Below are 21,087 nucleotides of genomic sequence, written 5' to 3' on the forward strand. Positions count from 1 at the left end.
GGACTCTCCTGGCAGAAATGCCCAGCAGGCAAGAGGAGCAAGTGATAACTTGGACAACAAATTAGACTACAGCCCTGCTCCTGGGGAGCAGGCTGAGTCCCTGAAGGGGAGGCTGGGTTCAATGGGGAGCCAAGCCCACGGAAGGGAGGTGATGGGATCCTCAGCAGTTTCCCCATGGAGGTGTCTTAGAAAGGGCCGGTTTTGAATGGCATGTCCGGTGCAGTTGTCTCAGGCAGCTTGGGAGTAGAGGCTGTTCCATCCCTGACTATGGAAAAAAATGAATTACAGCAATACCAAAGAAGTACAGAGGAAGGAACAAGCAGCGGGATGGGCAGCCCTTGCTCTAGGGGCAGGCTGAACACTCTGTCCTTGCTGGACCAGCTGTCCCAATTGAGGACACTGCCTTGCTTCACACCATGCCACCTTGGGAGTCCCTGGCTCCCTTAGAAACCTGGGCACCGTTACAGGGATGGTGGGCAAACCTCCGCAGACTGGCTGCCCTGCAGATCTGGTGGCCCCCGGCAGTGCAGGATCACAGCCATGGCAGAGGGAGGCACCACCAGCATCCACGCCATGTGCAGAAGATGAGGGTCCTGCATCTTCCCCACTGTGGGACTGGCCCCCTCCAACCACCCCCACCCCCATGGCAGTGTTCACAGTCCCTGGTGTTGCCTGACCCAAACAGCCACCCCACAACCTCCTGTTCTACCCCAAACAGCCACCACCATACACCCCCAGCATCAATATGTGGGGTGTCACCACCACTCCAGCCGTGGCTCCTGGTGAATCCCAGCTCCACTCCTGGGTGATCCTTCAGACACCGTGGCTAACACCATCCTCACGCTCTGGCATTCCCAGACCGTTATGGCCCTGCTGTGGGACCCTCATTGCACAGGTCCCCCTTATCCTGGGAACCTTGGCCATGACCATCCTATGCTCAGGGGAACCTGCACCTTCTCCAGAGGACCCCCAGGTCCCTTGTCATCCTTATTCTTGTTCCTGGATACGCCCAGGCCCTTTGGCCCTCATGGCCCCACTCCCTGGGACTCCCTAGACCCCTTGGCCACGGTGGCTCTGCTCCAGGTATCCCTGTAGCACAGGTCCCCTCTTGTCCCAGGACCCTCCCTGGGCACTTGGATCATCAGCATCCTCTGCTCCCGGGGACCCCCCAGGCCCTTTGGGCCCCATAGCTGGGGCTCCCCAAGGCTCCTACTGTCCCCTGCTCCCGGGAACCCCGACCACAGGGGCCCCCTCCGGCGCCCACCATCGCCCCTCGGTCCCGGACCCGTCCCCACCCCGCCGGCCCCGGCGAGGGGAGGAACCGGTCCGGCGGGGGCCGTGCCCAGCCTCGCCCCTGCGCCGCCCTGCGCGCCTCGCACCGGCACCGGCTCCGGCTGCGCCCGCTCCCCGCGCCGGGGCCCGCCGCCCCGCCCGCCTCCCCGGCCCGCCCGCCGGTGGCGCCGGCACCCGCCGGCCCGGCATGAAGGTGCTGCGGCACAAGATCGAGCTGCTGACAGGTACGGCCGGCGGCGCTGCCCCCCCCGGCGCGCTGGGGCCGGGTGGTCGAGGCTGGGAGGAGCCGGGCGCTGGCGTGCTGGGGTCGGGGGGGGCCCTGCGGCTCCCCTGGGAGATGGGGCTGCCGCCCCCCCCCGCCGCCCGCCGCCTGCCTCTTCTCCCCCAGGTACGGGCTGCTGGGGCGAGCGATGTTTTTGGGGTGCGGGAGCTGTCAGGGCTGCGCCGGGGAAAGCCCAGCTTGGGGGTGCTGGGGGTGCTGAGCCGGCAGCCCCCCGGCGCGGGGGTCCGTGGGCGGAGGGTGCCTGTGGGACTGCTGGAGCATCCCTGCGGCACCGGCTCCTCTGCCAGCTTCCCCCGGGAGCCCCCCCCGCTGCCCGAGTGCCCCGCTGATGGCGCTGGGGAGGAGGCTGCTCCTGCGAGACGGCCGGCGCCCCCGCAGAGCTCCCCCCTGCCCCCGCCGCCCGCCGGCCTGGGGGGCTCAGCTCCCGCACGGGTGGCACCGGATCCCCCCGCCTGGTGGCTTTGGTGCTGTGGCCGGCCCGCTGCTGTGCTACCCGGGGGCACCACACCGTCAGGCTAGCTGGTGGGGGCTGCTGGGGCGCGGACCCCTGCCCCGCCATGGGGGCTGAGCGAGCTGTGGGTATTTGTCCTGCAGTGGCAGAGTGGGAGATGCCTCAGGCTTTGTCACACTGGGGTTTTACCTCCAGCCCTTCACAGCTCCTCAATAGCCTTGCTCGGGGGCGGGGGGGGGGGCGATGCTGTGGGAACACTCTGTCTCAGACTGGGCTGCAGGTTCCCTTTCTCCCTCTCTTCGCCTCACTGGGAATCATCTTGGCTTCGCTGCCCGGCAGGGGCCAGCCCTTCCTCCCCTGGGTTTGCCTCCCGGTCTGTCACACGCTGCTCAGTCAGCCTGGAGAATCCCTGCCGACATCCCGTGGGTGCCACATCTGCGCCAGGGCAGGACGCGGGTGGTCGGTGGGGATATTCCCGTGAGGCTGGTGCATCAGCTGAGGGACCCCTGCCTTCTGACCAGACACGCTGCCTGGTGTTAAACCCTTTCCACAGCCTCGTCACAATGATGATGATGATAACAACAACAACAACAAAAATAATAATAGTGTATTTTCTTGCCATGAGCTGGTTCTCCTCCAGTAAGCCAACACTGGGCTGCAGATCCCTGGGGAAGGTAAGCTAACATGGCTGTTTCTGTCCCCGTCCATGTACGCAGTGCCAGGGCCCTGGCAGCACAGATCACCAGTCCCAAACAGAGCAGTAATGTCATGCAGGGTTTGGGACTGATTTGGGACTAGGGAGGAGGCACGTCCCAGCTGTGCCCAGGAAACGGTGGCACTGCACCGGGAAGGCAGAGTGGGAGCGGAGCTGGGTGCTGTTGGGGAGCATTGGGGCGAGCTGGAGGGAAGAGGGCTTGTTGCTAGCCGCATTGCCCCGCTGTGCAATAGGAGCCAAGTTGTTTTGGCGAGGGGAGCTGGAGCCGTGACTTTCTCACCAGCACTCCATAGTGACGGTGGCCCAGTGGGCTGGGTGACGCTGCCCACAGCCTGACTGCTGCGTAGCAGGGATGAGGTTACCTGTGGGGTGGCGTAGGGAGCAGAGCACCCACGGGAAGCTGGCAGCATGGTTGTGATCCTGGTCGCCAGGTGCTGCACCCACAGGACTCCCCGATGAACTGACTGACCCTTCTCTGTTCCTGTGCTCAGCACTGCTTTAGGTGATTGTCCATCCCATGCTGAGGATGCTGGTTGGTGCAGGGCTCTGCCACATCCCTTGTGAGCCAGCTTTCCCCACCTCCACACAAGCAAGGTCATGAGGGCCTTTCTTCATTGCTCGGCCACCCTCCCTTCCGTATTAGCTGGAGGCTTTAATTAATAAAGGCATTCACCATATGCTAAATGCTGTTCCGAGCCACTCTGGGACTGTGGCCACACAGTGGGTTGGCACAGCCAGCGAGGGACGCTCCGGCTCTCTTCCAGACCCAGCTACCGGTGAGGCTGATTTTCCTCCCATTTTTTAATTCTGGGATTGTATTCCAGGGAATCGCGGGTTTGCTCGGTCGGTGGCTCTGCAGGCTGCAGCGTCTTGGCTGTGCTGGTGGGCTGCAGGCAAGGGCCGTCCCCTTGCGCAAAGCTATTTCCCCAGTAGCAGCCCAGCCTGGAGCAACTTGTCCCAGATGCGTGCCTCTCCATAGGGCTGTCAGCACCTCTCCCTGCCGGGGTTTTGCATGGCCCCCAGCCTGGTGGGACCCTCTGTGCAGGTGGACGCCCCCAGAGCTGGGCACCCTGGGACTCCCGGGAGGCTTCACGGTGGTGTTTCTCCATCCAAACAGTTGTTTCTCTGTCCAAACGGTTCTGTCTTGTTGAACGGCTCCCAAGGAGCAAAGCAAAGTGCGATGTCTGCATGAAGCAGCCAGGTGGCACAGCTTGCTTGGATTTTGAATGGAAAACCGGTCGGATGAACAAAATCCAGCTTTGGAGGGGAGTTTATGAGTAGCTCCCATATTCCTGTGGCCTTGGAATGCTTGTGTCATTCCTTGGGCTTTCCAACATTGCCAGCCTGGGCTGACCCAGGTTTCAAGGTGGACAAAGCACGGAGCAGGCTTGGCCAGGCTGTGGATGGAGCAGGGTCCGTGTTTGCTGCAGTGCTAGCACGGCCTCATACCATCCTTGGTATCTCTGGGAGATTGCAGAGCATGGGTAGCCAGTGGAGAGGGTGTGGGACTGGTGCTGGCCCATTTGGAGCAGCAACAACTTGTCCAAAAGCTTGGCCTTGGGAAAGGGGTTGAAACAGAGGCTGCAAAGGCAAATGCCTGAGGTCCAGATCCTGCCTGAGTGCAGATAAGGCCCTTGCACTGGGGCTTGCCAGTTACACACACCTCATCTATGCAGAGCGGAGCCTGGATTGTCCCCTGTGTCCCCCATGTCCTGTTATCTTTTGTGTGCAGCCAGCTGCTGTGGGCACAAGCATCCCCTTGCTCCCCTCTGCTTTCAAAGCTGGGCTTATACCTGGGGGTGTTTCTGGAGATGCCGGTGTTGTGGGGGGTACAAATTCCTTGGTCAGGAGCATCCAGTCACACGTCTGCTGAGTGGTGGCTCCATGTCTGTCCCTGCAAGCCCTGGGGTTGAGCTGCTGGCTGGCCAGCACCCGCTTCACAGGCAAGGAGAAGAGTTTGGGAGTAAAGGCTTCACATTTGCTTTTCTCCCATCATTGCAATACCAACTTCAGGCTGCCTCTGTGCTGCCCAGCTGCTCGGAGCATCTCTGCCTCCCAGCACAGCTCAGAAACATCACTCCTCATTCTGGCTGCACAGGGAGATCTCCCTCAGTCCCACCCATGTCTGGCTGCAGCCTAAAACCAGCCCAAACATTGGATTTTCTCTCTCCAACCGATGCTGGAAGTTGGGGTGGGAATTGGAATATTCTTGCCCTTAATTGAGCCCTTACAGAGGTGGCCAGCACAGACAGACCAGGATGGTCTCCCAGTTTGCCTAAGACCATGGAGACAGGTCTGTCCTTAACTGGGAGAACTGGACCCTGGTGGGAGCTGCGACCTGAGTTCCTCTAGGCACTGCCTGCTCCGTGCCTACTTCCAGCTGTCAGTGGAGGGGCTCGCTGTGGCCCCCGGATGAGCCAAAGCACCATGTCCCCACGGTAGATGGGTGGAGTAAAGCTGATTTGGGTCCCATCCCCATGGGCAGGGAGACCTGGGAGGCTCCCAGGGGCTGGGGCGGAGGAGACCGAGGCAGGACCTTCCCTGACATCTCCCTTGCCCTGGGCAGGGCTGCTGCTGCAGGAGATGACCATGGCAGGGCTGCACGAGCTGCGCTTCACTGAAGAGAAGCCGCTGCTACGGGGCCAGGATGCTGAGCTGGTGAGTCTGGTGACTGCACTGGCTCTGGCTTCTGCACATGGGGTGCCAGGACGTGGGTCCCTAAGTGGGAGCTTGTGGGTATGCGTGCGTGCTGGTATGGGGTACGTGTGTGTGCACGTGTGTGTTGCTCTTTGGTGCAGGTGTGTGTTCAGACACATGCTGGTATTGGGTGCATGTGTGCGCCCAGGCATGCTGGTATTCAGTGCATGTGGGTGTACAGACGTGCTGGTATTGGGTGCGTGTGTGTGCACATGTGGTGGTCAGTGTGTGCGCGTGCACATGTGTGCTGGTATCAGTGCACACACGTGGGTGAGTGCAGGTTTGGTGTGATGATGGATGCGTATGAAGATGTTGTGCATACATGCTAATACGCACTTGTGTGCGTGCACATGTGCAGGCAGGGCATGCACGTGTGTGAAGAAATTGTAGATGTGCACGTATGTGTGCACACGTGTGGGCATCATGTCCCCCTGCAGCCAGCGCTGCTCCAGGGAGTGGGTCTTATGGTGTCAGGGGGCTTTGTGTGTTGGGTGGGAGAAGGGTGCCATGGCAGTGAGGTGTGTCAGAGGGACATCTCTGTCCCTAACGGCTCCTTCTCTCCCCAGGAGAACTCGGATGTCTTCCTCTCCGCTGTGGACATGGACTGGAAGGTATGACCAGCCATGGGGAGTGCCCCCACCCCCGGGTCCCATGTGGGACAGCAGCCTGCGGTGCGGGGGGGAGCTGGGGGGATGCTGCCAGGCATGCTCTGTGCTGGCACTTGGATGTGGCTGGCAGGCACTTGGTGACAGGCTGGGGACAAAAAAGTCTTTTTTTGAAGGCCGTTTCTTCTCAGGAGGGCTGAGCTGCTTTTCCAGCCCCTCTACCATTGCCATGGCAATGGTTTCCTGGGCGATTCCAGCTCCCTGCTTACAGTAAGGATGTTTGAAAGCCTCTTTCTGTTTTGGAGAGCTGGGGCGTTGCTCCCTGTACCACCCACCTCTCTCGGAGACCAGGGTCCCTCTGCTGCCCTGGCTGGCACCCGCCTGCCTTGTACCTCCATTTCGCCTCTAGCTCGCGCCTGGCTCCTGTGTTGGCATTCATCGCTCTCCCCCCTTTGCACAAGCTTGTCCCACACCAGGCTGCCCCTGCAGAGACCAGGCTGCTGGTAGATTGGGAGGGAGGGTAGTGAGGCTGCCAGACCACAGCTTGCTGCCTTTTCCAAAGCATCCCCCCTCCCAGGGGACACCGGTGACCAATTCCAGGTTGTATGTCGCCACTTTGCCAGTGGCTGGGACCACCAGGAGCATGGACTCAGGTGGTGCTGGATGAGCCCCCCAGGTCCAGCTCTGAAACAGCAGCACCTGCAAGGATAAAATAATTCTGGATTTCATTCATCCTGGGAGAGGGGCAGGGGAGTGCAAGTCCCCATTTTGGCAGACCCGAAGTGGTGCCCAGGCTTTGGGGGCTGCCCTGCTTGGTCTCCATCTCCTGCAGGTGGGAGGGTGCAGCTGGGTGGGGAGCAAAGACTTCTGTCATGATGCTGGGTGGTGGCTGCTTCGATTCACAGAGTAGATTTCTGGTGGCCCTCTTGGAGGCCACAAAATCATTCAAAAATTGCAGTGATGGAAAATAAATGCCACCTTTCCCAGCATCTCCAAAGCTGGTGGGATGCTGGGGCTGGGAGCAGTAGGTTGTGCAGGTCTGGGCTACTCCTTGCTGTGCTTGCTCTGGGTCCCTGTTGACCACTAGAAGGAAAACCAAACCTCCTGATGTCACCGAAGTGAGGGCAAGGAGGGGGAGGGGGAGGGAGGCAGCAGTGCTGGGCTGCCCAGAGCTCCTGGTAGTGCCATGGGCACCAGTATGGTTCTCACTCAGCTGTGCCTGGGCAGGGCTTGGTTGGCATGCAGGGGATGTTAATAGATGCAGTGGATGTTAAAGGATGTTAAAGAGCAATGACTCTCCAGGGGCAATCTTTGTATGCCAGTATTTTAGGGGTTGGCCCAAGGTGACACCAAACTGTGTCCCCAGCGGTGCCCAGGTGGAGTGGGCCACGGTGATGTGCCTGCATGCCCTCGGTACCCAAAGAAAATGAGCCTGGCAAGGATCAAGGTGGTTTTGGCAAGCCAGCCAGACCTCGTGTCCTCTTGGCTCCCCTGCAGGAGCCTCAGGGTGGGGATGGGATGAGCTTCCCAGGCTGTGCTGGGGCAACAGCCTCCTTTCCCGCACCCTGGCACTTTGCAGGTTGGCTCTCTGCAAAGGCTGGGTGCTGCCTGCCCTTCTTTGGGGAGGTCTTACCCCATTTTTTAGTCTTTCCTCCTTATGGTAATTCAGTCCAGCCCCCAGCTTAACTCTTCACTGTCCCTCTGCTCCTCCCCGGAGCCAGTCGCTGCTCCTTTGCCAAGATGCTCTGGCCTGGCTGGGGCAGTGCCGAGGGAGCTGGGATCCCCCACTGCTGCCACCAGCCAAAGTAAGGCCCTGGGGCTGCTAGCTGAAGCCAAGGTCTTGGGGGGGCAGGTGCCTCTGCCCTGGGACCTGGGTGCCCTGGCCCTGCTGGAGGTCTGGGCCACCTGCCAGGCAGATGGGCTAGTAGGCAAGAGGGGAGATGGCAAGCAATGCCATTCAAGCGGAGTCAGCCTTGCTTAGCCCTCCCATCTCCCTGCAGACCTTCTGCACTCAAGCCTTGCTCCACCTGGGCCTTTCCACCCCTCTCCCACCTATTTTGCAACCTTCTGTCTTTTTTTGCCTGCTTATGCCCCTCTGTATCTCTTGCTTTTTCCCGAATGCTGTGGCCACTCGTGCTCTTTGGCTCCACAGCCAACAGGGCTGCAGAAAGCAAAACCAGCACCTGGGCCCATGAACAGCTTTGTACCTGTGCCAGGAGCCACCTGGGAGCTGGGCTTGGCCCTCACCTGCGGTCCTTCATTAGCAGAGATGCATCTCTCTGGGCTTGGGTCTGAGCTTCCTGTAGGACAAAGCAGTGCAGAGAAAAGCTTCTTTGGTGGAGGCAAGGTGGATGCCATTCCTCTGCCTGCCTGCCTGTCCTTATTCCCACATCCAGACCCCCTGGCTACCCAGCCCTGACTTATTTGCAGGACACTGCTTTCAGTGGCTCCCCACCAGTTCTGGGTGATCATTTTTCCAGGTCAGGCAAAGGGGGCTTTCCCCAGGGAAAAGTGGCTCGTCCCTGTCATTAAGCATCAGACTCCAGAGGAGCAAGCCTGCTGGGTGAGGCTGAGGACACGGGGCTTTGCCATGCAGGGAGGCCCCATGCATGTGTTGGTGATGGCAGCTGGACCCCCTCTCCCCACAGCTGTGGTGTGTGCCAGGGCATGGTGGAAGCGAGCCGTGCAAGCTGCCAGGGTGGGGATGATGCGGAGGTGATGGCAGGCTCCAGCTGACAGGGAGCATCCCTGTGGCAGGCAGGGAGGCTGGAGGGTCCCTGCTGGATGCTGCCCTGGTCTGGCATTGGCTTGTGGCTTTCCATCCTCTTTGAGCAGGCACTGGAGGGACTGCAGGACACTTTCTCCATCCGTGATTGCCCGTCTTCATGCTGGAGCAGCTGGGGTGCCAGCTGCGCTGAGCTGGGCAGTGGTGCTGGGCTGGGGAAGGGCAGGCAGGGTGCAGGGGCATGTCACCCAGAGCCTGCTGGGGGGTTTTGGGGCCACGGTGGCACAAGGCTGTCTGTGGGTGTGAGCTGCAGGCAGATGGACTCACCCTCTTGTGAAGCCTCATTGGACTTAGGGCAGAAACTACCTGCCTGCGCACATGGGAATACACACACGTGTGCATGCACACACAGCACATGCCAGCCCAGGGACAGGATGTGACCCCTTGGCACTGCTGGGTTGTCATTCCTCCCGCTTTATTTACCTGCCACCGGCAATGTCCAAGTTGGGGCTAAATCCTGCGCACCGGGACCAGCCCTGTGGGGGTACGCACAAGCGTTTTGTGGGTGCATGTGCTTCAGCATGGATCATTGTATTCATTTTTCCAAAGTTGGCATGGACAGACACGTGTGGGGACACAGTTTTGCCTGTCCCCTGTGGGTCTGTTGGTATGTGTTCCCGTGCACGTATGTGCATGGTCACGTGCATGTGAGGAGCACCCCTGCTGCGTCCTTCTCCTGTGTGTTTAACATGTACCCGTGTTTGGGGGGGTGTGCACGCTTCCTGGTACATATGCATTGCTGCAGGGCCTTGGTCTGGGTGGCTGCAGGCTCGAGCATGATTCTGTGTGTCTGCACGGGGCTGGAGCTGCACGTGTGTGATGGGGGCAGGTGAGCATTGCTGGGCTCCGCTGTGATGCTGCTGTGTGTGTTGCAAGGGGTGCGAGTGCAACTCTGTGCAGGCAGCTCTGCCTGTCTTGGTCTGCCGAAGGAGGGAAGATGGAGCAGGTACTGCGCAGTGCCAGGCGTTTTTTCCTTCATAAACAAGGGTATTTGGGGCCAATTGGAGCATGAATAATTCCCACGGCAGCCAATGGCTGAGTGCTCACTCCATCGCAGCACTTGCCTGCAATGGAAGCCAAACCTGCTGGGGCTGCGCGTCGCATGGAGGGGGAAGGGAGAGGGAGGGCTTAGCGCAGGGCTGGGGCTCCGCTATAAATTGAGGCGAGGGGCTGAGCCAGTGCAGAGCTCTGCTTCACCCCAGCCCACAACACCGCTGTGCCCCGCGCTGGGACCCCGTGCTCGGCACACCCTGCCCGTGCATCCTCGTTCGCCCGCTTCCTCACCATGCCCGAGTGCTGGGATGGGGTAGGTACCGTCGTTCCCGTGCTCGCTGCCCTCCTTCCCCAGACAATTTTGCTCCAGTACCTCCCCTGCTCGTCCGGGCTGGACCTTTGCACCCAGCGGGGCTTGGCGTGGGCCAGATAGGTTGGTGCAGGGGGGACCTGCTGCTGGGGAGCCTTTCCTTCCCCCAGCCCCGCTGCCGCATCCCCGACATGTCACAGGTTTTGGGGACGCATTGTCCTTGAGCGTGTCCTCCCCCAGCCCAGCAGAGATGCTGCGCTGAGGCCGAGGGTGAGTGAGCGCAGCTGCAGTGGCTGCAGGCTGTGCTGGCACAGACTGCTGATGGGGGGGGGGGGGGGGGGGGGGAACGTGCTGCCTCTTCCCCACCCCCAGGGCTGCAGAGGGAGAGGGTTTATTGCTGTTTTGACACGATTCCTCGGATGTTCTCTGGCCTCTAGGGTGATAGCAACAGGCCGGTGTGGAGGGGGACAAGTGAGGTGGGAGTGCCGCAGCGGTGAGCAGATAACTTGGACAGGGCTGGGCTCTCTCAGGCACCCATGGGTGTTGTGACCCCCACACCCATCCCCGCAGGGGCCACGGGTTGCCGGTGCCCACCCCTCCCACTACCTGCATCCCCTGTGTCCCTAGCCTCTCCCCTGCCACAAGCATCCCTGCGGCAAAGGGCAGGGCTGCGGTACCCAGTGATGCTGCAGAGGCTGCAACCTGGGCATGGATCTGCCTGGCTTGGCGCGGAGAGTGGGGGGTGGCAGTGCTGGGAAAGGAGCCTCCAACTTGGGCATGTGATTTTGGGGTGGGATTGCAGGCTGAGCTGGTGATGACAAGCAGGCAGCCCTGTGTGCCGGAACAGATCACATGGATGCCTCTTGCTCTGTGACCTTGGGCCAGGCCCTTCCTCTGCCTCGGTTTCCCCATCCGTTGTTGTGGAGGGATGTTCCCACTCATCATCTGCTGCCTGATACAGCCCCAGGAAGTGGAGGGACAGCTGTGGATGAGGGCTGAGGTCAGGATGTCCTTGGGGAGCCGAGTGTTATCTCCACAGAGCCCTTGAGCTACCCTCAGGTGCTGTGTTCCCCCAGGGACAGTGGATCTTGGTGAGGGGAGGCACTGGGGTAAGGAGACCCCTGTCCTTAGGTGGTTCCTCCCATCTGAGGCCCATGTCCTTCAGAGTCCTTGTTGGCACGTAACCCATGGGAGTGTCCACAAACCTGCTGTGCTTCCCTCCCACCAGCCCATCCATGGGGCTGCCAGTACCCACAGCGAGGACCGCTCTGGGTGGGTACCTGCCAGCATCCCCTGCCCAGCGCATGATGCTTCTGCACCTGCCAGATTCCAGCTTCGAGGTCACTGCCAGTGAGCTGGCTGGCTGGCGTGGGCCTCTGGAGGGGACCCCTGGTCCCTTGTCCCTGGGAAGCACCTGGGCTTGCAGCCTCAGTTTCTCGTGCTGGCTGGGGATGATGGCTGTGAAGGCAAGGCTGGAGCCCTCCCAGCCAGGGAAACTGAGGCACAGGGCAGTCTTGGTCTCTGTTATGGGTGCGCAGCCATTTCAGACCAAGGGATTTTAAAGTTACTTTAGCTGTCATTTTGGGATCAGGCTGCAGCATTTCCTGGGGTGGTGCCCAGGCTCTGATGTCTGCCTGTTTGTCCCAGGAACAGTGAATCTAGGCCCATTTGTGGTCTGTCCCATCCTGTGGTCTGCCTGTCCTGTCCCACAATCCTCCTCTTCCAAGCCCTCTTGAATCATCTCATCCCAGACCTCTATCCCTTGATCCCATCCTGTGATTCCATCACATGATATACCTGTCCAATCCTAAATCCTATTATCCTATCCCAAATCCTCCCTTCCCTTCCCAAGTTGGTGGAGGCTGGGAGCATTTCTGTGTGATTTGTCCTACCTTCTGCCACCACAGGGATGCCCAAGAGCTGAGGATTTTCCTGGGATGGCTGCACATCTTTCCCTTGTGCTCCCATGGGACCCAGCCACCTGGGGAAGCAGCAGTGAGGGGTGGGATGGCAGGGCAGAAGAGGATGTCTTGGGGCCGGCAGGCATCACCCCATCTCTCCTCTTCCCCCAGGAACATGACATTGAGACCCCCTATGGGCTGCTGCACGTGGTCATCCGGGGCTCACCCAAGGGGAATCGCCCGGCGATCATGACGTACCATGATGTGGGCCTCAACCGTGAGTGCTGGTCCCTGGGCCAAGGGGATCAGGGACAGGTGGGAGTGAGCCCAGGGCTGCACAGGGTGCCAGGACATCGGCCAAAGCCCCTGGCTCAGCTCCTTTGCCTCCTCCCGTGGAGGGTCTCCAGGTTGCATTGGGTCTCCCCAGGCATCTGAAAGCACCAGGAAGGTTTGGATGCTCAGCCGAACCCAAAGCCCAGGCCAGGCACAACCAGGAGCGCTTGGCTGCCCTGGTGCTGGCTGTCTGCCCACCCATGTCAGGCAGGGATGGAATGTCGGGGATGCTGGGTGGGTCCCCACCACCGCCAGCCCATCATTCAGAGCATGGACCAAGGAGCTGGTGGCCAGACATAGTGGGGGCTGAAGGAGATGGGGAACAGCAGGGAAGGAAGGACCTCGAGCTGGGGCTCTGGATGTGGGGATGCTGCACGCTCTGTTAGCCTGCAGCCTTGGACCTGCACCCCAGACCCCTGCCCCAGGCCGTGCCCCTTGGCTGAGCCGGGATGCCTGGTGCCTTGTGAGGCTGAGTCACCGGCAGCCTGAGCGAGCTGCCTCACCGTCACGGCAGTACTCTCGTGTCCGGGGACGTATAGTGTTGGTTGCAATGGACCTTACGACCTGCCTTGCCCTGAGTTTTGCAAGGGATGTCCTGTCACTGATGCCATGGGGCCTGCAGGACCTCTCCAAGCCTTGGCAATGACTGTATCCCACTGCAATGGTGGTGGCCTGTCCACAGCAGCACTGGGGCTGTTTCTTTGGCTGTTTCCAAGGAGGGAGATTTACAGCTTTCTCTCAAATCCCGTGTTTGCTTGAGCCCTTTCTGAGGAATTTGAATAGGGCTGATAACACCCTGGGCTGCTAATCCCACTGCCCACTGGGTGGTCCTGCAGCTCTGGGTTTTGCCTCCCCCAGTCCCACCTCTCCAAGCAGACGAAGCTCACCCCGAACTCATCTTCCTGGCTGTGTCCATCCAGCCCCATGCCTCCCAACACCGGTAGGGATGCAGCCCTTGCTAACAGTGGCTGTGATCTCTGCTGTGGAGACAAGAAGCCTGGACAGAAGGGGATGGGAGGGCTTCGGTGGCGTGTCACCTCCCAGCTGAAGGGCAGCGGGAGGGCAGGCGACCTCTCTCCCAGGCCCCCATGCCAGGGTGTTTGGTCTCTAACCCCTGCCTGCCTTTGACAGACAAGCTTTGCTTCAACACCTTCTTCAACTTTGAGGACATGCAGGAGATCACAAAGCACTTTGTGGTGTGCCATGTGGATGCACCGGGCCAGCAGGCAGGAGCCTCGCAGTTCCCTCAGGGGTAGGTGCCAGCTTTGGGGGCTTGCTATGCCTGCCGGAATGTCACCTCCCTGCCCACTGGGTTGTTGCTTCCCGGGCAGTCACGCCCTACCTGTGGGTCTCTCCTAACCATGTCAAAGCCTGAGGCAGCCAACGGGCCCAGGGTGGGCAATGGGGTGGTTTGCAGGTGGGTGGCGTTTCCCTGCCCACTTTGGGCAGCCCAGCTGCCCTGTCCCAGCCTTCCCACTCTGCGTGGGTCCCTTAACTGCTGTCCTGTGCCTCTCCGTGCTGCAGGTACCAGTACCCATCCATGGACCAGCTGGCTGCCATGTTACCCAGCGTGGTGCAGCATTTCGGGTGAGTCGGCCTCTCTTCCACAGCTGCTGGCTGAGGGTGCTGGTCAGAAGACCGGAATCTGGGGCTGGGGGAGTTGTCCCTGTAAGCTGGCACCCTGCGTGTCTCCTTGTGCCCCATGCTGTGGGTGGAGGGTTGCCCCGGGGTCCCTGTGCTGGAGCCCACTGTCCCCCCATATGCACCTCTCCACTTTCCAGGTTCAAGTATGTGATCGGGATCGGTGTCGGGGCAGGAGCCTACGTGCTGGCCAAGTTTGCGGTGAGCCTGGGGCTGGGCTGGGCTGACCCTGAGTTGCCCGTACCTGCTCTCAGCACAGGGCATGGGAAAAAGCAGGAGCTGACACTCCTGGGTGGGCTGTGCCACCCTGAAGGCTCCTGGAGGGATGGAGGGCCAGGACAGCAGTGCCATGGCCATGGTGGCCGGGCAGTCTTGCCGTAGGTCTCAGGACAGGGCCACATCAGCTCTGTGCGATGCCTGTGCAGTGGGCAGTGGTGCTGGTGGAGGCCTGCCCTGGGCGCATCTCCCCTCCCTGCTGAGCACCCACCCCTCTTGCTCACTGCAGCTTATCTTCCCTGACCTGGTTGAAGGGCTGGTCCTCATGAACATCGATCCCAATGGCAAAGGCTGGATTGACTGGGCAGCTTCCAAGGTGGGCAGGGCCCTGTCCCCCCTCTCCCAGCCCTGGTGGCTCCCCGGGGCAGGAGCCAGCCATGGCAGTGCCGTAACCCTTTGTGCTCCCTCCACAGATCTCTGGCCTCACTAGCACACTGCCGGACAATGTTCTGTCCCACCTGTTCAGCCAGGTAAGAGCTGTGCGTCCTGATGGCCCCCTGCCACAGCCCCCTACCCAGCATCCCAGCTGGGTCACCGGGGCTGTGCTCTGCCCTGGCTGCCAGGTGCTGCTGGACCTGCCCCGTGCCCAGGGATGGCATTAGTTAAGCCCTGCCTGTATCCCTCCTGCCTGATCCTGGGCTTAGCCTCGACCAATGTGCAGCTCATGCCCATGTCCAGCCTGAGCGTGCTGCCTGCAGCACTGCTGTGCCCAGCTGCATTGCCCAGCATCTTCCCACTTTGCCCTGCTGGCCGGCACAGCATGGGCCAGCCTGGTGGAGGGTTGGGCATTTCAGTGGCACCTGGCAGCACCTGCCCTGATCTCCATCCCCTGCCGGCACAGGAAGAGCTGGTGAACAACACGGAGCTGGTGCAGAGTTACCGGCAGCAGATCGGCAGCGTGGTGAACCAGTTCAACCTCCAGCTCTTCCTCAACATGTACAACAGGTGGGTACCCTGGGCAGTCCTGCTAGTGGGCTGCCCCCCTGTCTGCGCCAGGGTGAGGGGCTGCAGCACTGGTGGGTGGCCCCAAGGGCGCCAGAGGAACCCTGATCCATTGGGTGCTGCCATCACCCTCTGGCACAGGCAGGTAGGTGGTGGTGCAAATCGAGATGCTGGTGCTGGCTGGGGATGCAGGAGTGGTGGTACCTGTGACAGAGCCTTGCCATATCCCACAGCCCGTGGCCACGGGTGCAGGTCCCCTAGTCGCCTCCTGTACTGGGTGCTGGCACAGGCCTGGGGAAGAGGGCCGAGGTGCTGTCCCGTGCGTGCCAGGGGTTGGGAGCATCCCGCTTTGTGGGCTCTGCTCAGGTCATGGCAGTGATGGCCATGGCATCCTCCATGCACCATGTACCGGGACAGCAGGGCTGCATGCTGCTTCCTGGAGCTGGCGGTGCCCCAGCTCCTGCAATATAGCATTGGTGGCAGCAATGGCCCTCTTTCTTCTCCATCAGCCGCAGGGACCTGGACATCAACCGGCCTGGGACTGTGCCTAATGCCAAGACACTGAGGTAAGAGTCGCACCAGCATGGCGTGGGGAGGTCTCGGGGCAGTGGAGTCCACCCAAGCCAAGCCCTGACTGTGCCCCTTCCTCCTCTCACGTCCAGCTGCCCCGTGATGCTAGTGGTTGGAGACAACGCACCTGCTGAGGAGGGGGTGGTGAGTGATGTGACGGGGTAGTGCCTGCAGGCTGGCATGCAGGTGGTGCCAACCTGAGGGCATGCACATATTCGCTGCCTGCTCAGCCACGTGTGCGCTTGTGTGCAAACCTACCTGCTCATGTGGGGCATGCGTGCATGTGCATCTGTGCATGGTTGCCACACCTGGGAAATCTACCCTTCCTCATACGCCAGACGTGCTCAGAACATGCATTCTCAGGTGTGTTGGCACATGGGCACACTCCTTGCTTGGCCACATGTGCCCAAAGAGCTGCTAGTACATGCATGTGCTTGCACACATCCGCATGGTTGTCCACACTTGCACACTCAGCCGCAGGCACTGTGCAGGTAGCCACATTTGTACCTACTGTGTAACTGTGTGCACGTGCTCCCCCTCCTCCATCACATGTACCTCTTTGCATGTGCACAGAAGCACACTTGTGTGCTTGTACACACGTGTGAGACACAGGATGCCTCACCAACCCCCCTCCCCTCCCTTTTGAGCCCCCGCCCTTGCCCAGACACTGCCTAGCAGGAGGAAGATCCTCTCTGTGCCATGGCAAGGGGTGGTGGTTCTGCAGACTCAGGGCTCACCTAGCACCCTGTCTCCACCTGGTTGGGGTGGGATGTGCCATGGGGCCAGTGACAGTACCTGTGGGCAACTTCTGCCAGGCTCAGGGCGCCCCAGCATGCTAATATCATTCCTCTCACCCTCAGGTGGAGTGTAACTCCAAGCTGGATCCTACCAACACCACCTTCCTGAAGGTAGGTGGGTGGCATGGGGCAGCTGGAAGGTCCCTGCTGCCCATGAAGTGCCCCATTACCCTCTGCCCCAGGGTTGCAGGGCATCCCCATCTGCCCATTCCAGGTCTGTCCCAGCCATGGAGCTGGGTGTATGTGGAGAGATCAGAGTGGCCCCAGCAGTGGCATCCCGCCAGGGGGTACTAGGGGACAGGGTGGGTAGCAAAAGCACCCTCCCAAACTAAACAGGACCTTCTCTCTGCAGATGGCTGACTCTGGTGGGCTGCCCCAGGTCACACAGGTGAGCCCCCCACAATTTCCGCAGTTAACTGGGTATGCTGGGCCCTGAGACATGCTCTGGTGCTGTCCCTGGCTCCCAGGGGATGGGCTGAGGTGGGCATAGGGGTTTTGGGCAGGGGCTGCCAGAGGCAGCTCAGGGTTGAGCAGGGATCTTGGTCTTGGTGCTGCCTCAACTCAGCTTGCTCTCTCCCCACAGCCCGGCAAGCTGACGGAAGCCTTCAAGTACTTCCTGCAAGGCATGGGCTACAGTGAGTGCCAGGGCTGGGGCGTGCCTGTGTGTGCACATGCGTGTGTGCCTGTGTGCGTGTGTGCTGACCCTGCCACAGAAGAGGAGCCTGGCACCCCTGCGTGCCCTTCGTGATGGAGAGCTGCACGTGCATCTGTGCCGTTGTATGTGCAGGTGTACAAGATATCTATCCATGCGCTCGTAGGGGTGCGGGGTGTACAAGCTCTGTGTGCACACAAACATGTGTACAAGGGCTCGGCGTGTACATAGGTGTGTGGACAGGGTCTCTGTACATGCATGTACACTTAGGTGTGTGTGGCCATGCACAAGCAGGGGCTGTGTGTGTGCATACAGATGTGCAGAGTCCAGGTGCACAGGTCTATGTGCATACGTGTGTGTATAGGTCCGTGAGCACGTGTGTGTGTGGGGGGTGTCTGTGTGCCTACCTGTGTGTGCACTTGTGTGAAAGTCCGTGTGTGTGTGTGTGTGTGCTTGCAGGTCCATTTGCACATGCACATGTGTCTCTGTGCGTGCAGGTCTGTGTACACACATGAAGGCCCATGTGCGTGCACACGTGGGGCTGGGCAGGGGCTCCTGGCCCCACAGAGCGGCCAGCAAGCTGACGCTCTCTCTCTGCCCTCCCTCCCCTTCTCCCGTTCCACCCCTGCCAGTTGCCCACCTGAAGGATCGGAGGCTGAGTGGAGGCACAGGTACCACTCACTGCTGCGCAGCCTGAGCCCGCTGCTGCATGGTGCCTGCCTGGCCTGTGCCCTCAAGCTGCCTGGGCACTTTTGGGAGCAGCCTGGGTGCAGGGCTGCCCCTTCCCAGCCAGCTGCCCTCTGCCTTGCTCCGCTTTGCCTGAGACGGCACCCCGAGCAAGGGCTGAAGGCTGAGAAATGGCATTTGGAGAAGTGTGTCCCGCCCTCCCCCCATGCAGGCACAGTCTCAGCAGTGTGCCCACTGTGCCCCCCTCCAGCTAGCCAGGAGCTGTACCTGCTGGGCATCCTGGCTGGAGGAGGGTGTCGCCTTCCCTGCACACCCTCGGGACCCAGGAGAGCTCCCGTCCCAGCTCATTCCTTCCCCGGAGCATGGTGGCCAGGGGTCCCCCCCGCCTCATGCCCAGTGGTCGCATGCCTGGGTGCGCAGGTGTGCCCAGTGTGTGGCCTGTCGCAGGGCACCCCATCCCTGCCCTGCTGTCCCTTGCCAGGCTGGAGCTGCTCATGTCACAGCACCGCATGCTGCAAGCTTGTGCCTGGGGTCATTCGCATCAGGGAGCGGGACTGGTGGCTTTGCTTGCGTGAGGCAGCGTTAGCATTTGGAGGGAGCTGAGCACCCGTCCATCTCTCTGTGCCCGTGCAGTGCCATCTGCCAGCATGACCCGCCTGGCACGCTCCCGCACGGCCTCCCTCACCAGCACCAGCTCAGTGGATGGCACCCGCCCACGTGCCTGCACCCACTCGGAGAGCACCGAGGCCATGGGGCAGATCAACCACACCATGGAGGTATCGTGCTGAAGTCCACACCCACCGCCAGCGTCGCCTCCAGAGCCATCTCTCATCCGTCAGCATCCCGCCAGCACCCACCCACCCACTCCGTGGACATCCTCCACCAGGGCCCTCGCTCCTTTGGGGTTGGTTTGTCTCTGCCACTGGCCTCATCCCCTTGTCTGGTACCGGAGGAGAGGGCCTTTGCTTCCCTGCCTCCCAGCTCCAGCTCCTGGCTTCCTCCAGCAGTCACACATGGTTCTGTATTGTTCCGCACCCTCCCTAGCATCGACTTGCCCCTGGCTCGGGAGGGTGGGCCAGGATGGGGAAATAGGGGCAGGGTGGCAAGATGGGGACAGGATGGTGGGATGAGGCAGGACAGCAGGACGTGAAGAGAACACAGGAGGTAGGTTGGTTCCCCCAAGGTCAACCGATAGCTGGCTAAGCCAGGCGAAAGACAGGGACAGGGAGCAGCACTCACTGGGAGGTCACTGGGCCCTTCCTGGGGATGCAGCTCCTGTTTCTCCCCACTGGCCCTCCCTGGGGAGAGCTAGTATGGGATCCTCCTGCATGCCCAGGACCTGCTGCCCTGGAGCTGGCTGACCATTGTGAGAAATCACAGCCCAAACCGTCCCCTTGCCCTGGTCCTGTACCCTGAGGGCTGCCCTGGGGCAGGTGGAGGGGGTTCAGCCCTGGTCCAGAAGCCCTCAGGGCAGGAGGGTGGCATGGGGGTTGTCCTGCTGCTGCCCCCACTCTCAGCCATGGTGGCACCTCCTTGTTCCCTTGTCGCAAGAAGTACAATCACCGCCTACCACCAAACACACACCGGCGGGGATAGGGGGCCGTGTGCCCTGGCTTGCTTGGTCCCTGCCACACCGGCAGCTCCAGCTCTTGGGCTGAGGCCACCAGGGCTCAGAAGCCACTGGGTTTGGGGATGTCACATGGCAAATCCTCCTTTCAGTTTTGCCACAGCCTGTGGGTGTCACCACAGCGCAGCCATTAGCAATAAGATGTGACACTCCCCCCCTGCAATGCTGGGGAGCCCTCAGCACCCTCTGCCCTGCAGGGTGCATCACTGCAAGGTGCTGGCAGTGTGGGGTGAGCCACCGGACATGGGGAGCACCCAAGAGTCTGGCTTTGTCCACAGGCTGGCTTTGCCCACAGAGCTGGCCAGACCCACCATGGCCACCCAAACCCACCCACACCCCCTCCAAGCCCAGCATCTTGCCTGCACATTGAGTGGGGCGTCTCTCAAGGGCTTGGGTGGGGGACAAATCCAGCCACCAGCTCCAGGTGGATCCAGCCGTATGCTCGACATGGAGAGCTGCGTCATCACATAACCCCACCATCGTCCACCCCGCCTCAGCTGCTGCCCCTGGTCCACCCCGCGGGCAGCAGAACCCAGCTAGCTCCTCCTGCACCTGGGGTAAGAGGGCCCTTTGTGCTGACGGGTGCTCAGGTCTTTGTGGGTGGTCCGGGGGGGACCCACCGGGTGCCACCGTCTGGGCAAGCAGAATCAGCCTGCTGGGAGCAGGTCCCACCCAGCCCTCCGAAAGCACTCGCTCTCCACTGACCCTGTCCCCACTCCCCAGTGAGGGCCACAGGGGTCCTGGGGCTCCCAGTGGGTATACGAGGGCTTTTGGCCTGAGACCCATGCCTTGCCCAGTCCCTCCCATATTGAAATGGCCACCCCAAAAACACCAGTGTCCCCATTTGTCCCCCACTTTGTCCTGCCATGTGCTTCCTTCTCAGTGTGACTCTGAAAGCTATGTAGCTCCTTTTTACTGTAGATACCGCTGCAATCTCTTGTTTTCTCAGTGTGTCTTTCCTAGATAATATATATATATAAATACCTATACCTAATATATATAAGGGTTTGTCCAGTCCCTGACCTTTTTGGGTTCATTCCCCTCATCCTCATCCACGCAGTGCCGTGTGGTTTCCCTGGAGGTAGTCTGGCTGTGCTCACCTTCAGTTCCTCAGCTTGGTTTTGTTGGTCAGTTTGGTTTTCCTTGGTGGTTTGTTCTTTTGATTTTTGTTGGTTTTCCTTTTTTTCCCAGTCACAGCAGAATTTAACGCATTTTCCTGTCTGAGTGCAACCTGGTTTTGTCACAGCGGCATCAAGGCCGCAGCACTCAAGAGATGGCAATATGTAAACTGGATTTAACTAACCTGTTGCTGTAGAGAGGATTTACTCTGTTGGAAAAAAAACAAACAAACTAATAAAGATGTTAAGAACCTGCTGTGCTCTTTTCAACGTGCTGCAGGGAAACAGATCTGAACCCATCCTGCACCTGCCTGCAGAGATCTGGCGGGCAGGGAGGACAACAGGGACACCTTGGCCACCAACCCCACGAGGGGCTGCACCGCTGGAAGAGGGGAACTAGGGTGCCCCTGA

General features: G+C 60.6%; 1 protein-coding gene across 9 annotated transcripts; it reads left to right on the plus strand.

Annotated features, from left to right (window-relative positions):
• The first annotated feature begins 1,347 nt into the window (after positions 1–1,347).
• On the plus strand, positions 1,348–20,932 carry NDRG4 (NDRG family member 4). 9 transcript variants are annotated; one of them, XM_055726485.1, is made up of 17 exons: positions 1,348–1,517; positions 5,228–5,400; positions 6,006–6,050; positions 12,205–12,310; positions 13,498–13,618; positions 13,891–13,953; positions 14,148–14,208; positions 14,513–14,599; positions 14,697–14,753; positions 15,125–15,228; positions 15,735–15,791; positions 15,888–15,939; positions 16,656–16,703; positions 16,945–16,980; positions 17,176–17,227; positions 17,877–17,915; positions 18,565–20,932. In XM_055726485.1, exons 1-17 carry the CDS (start codon positions 1,481–1,483, stop codon positions 18,717–18,719), a joined length of 1,293 nt encoding a protein of 430 aa, XP_055582460.1. In that variant the 5' UTR covers positions 1,348–1,480; the 3' UTR covers positions 18,720–20,932. The 9 variants fall into 9 exon arrangements, with proteins under 9 accessions (XP_055582460.1, XP_055582462.1, XP_055582461.1 ...); XM_055726487.1 differs by having other exon boundaries at positions 1,349–1,517; positions 5,309–5,400; XM_055726490.1 differs by lacking the exon at positions 1,348–1,517 and adding an exon at positions 1,549–1,681 and having other exon boundaries at positions 5,309–5,400.
• The last annotated feature ends 155 nt before the right edge of the window (positions 20,933–21,087 follow it).

The sequence above is a fragment of the Falco cherrug genome, chromosome 14, assembly GCF_023634085.1.
Source record: "Falco cherrug isolate bFalChe1 chromosome 14, bFalChe1.pri, whole genome shotgun sequence".
Classification (NCBI taxonomy): Eukaryota; Metazoa; Chordata; class Aves; order Falconiformes; family Falconidae; genus Falco; species Falco cherrug.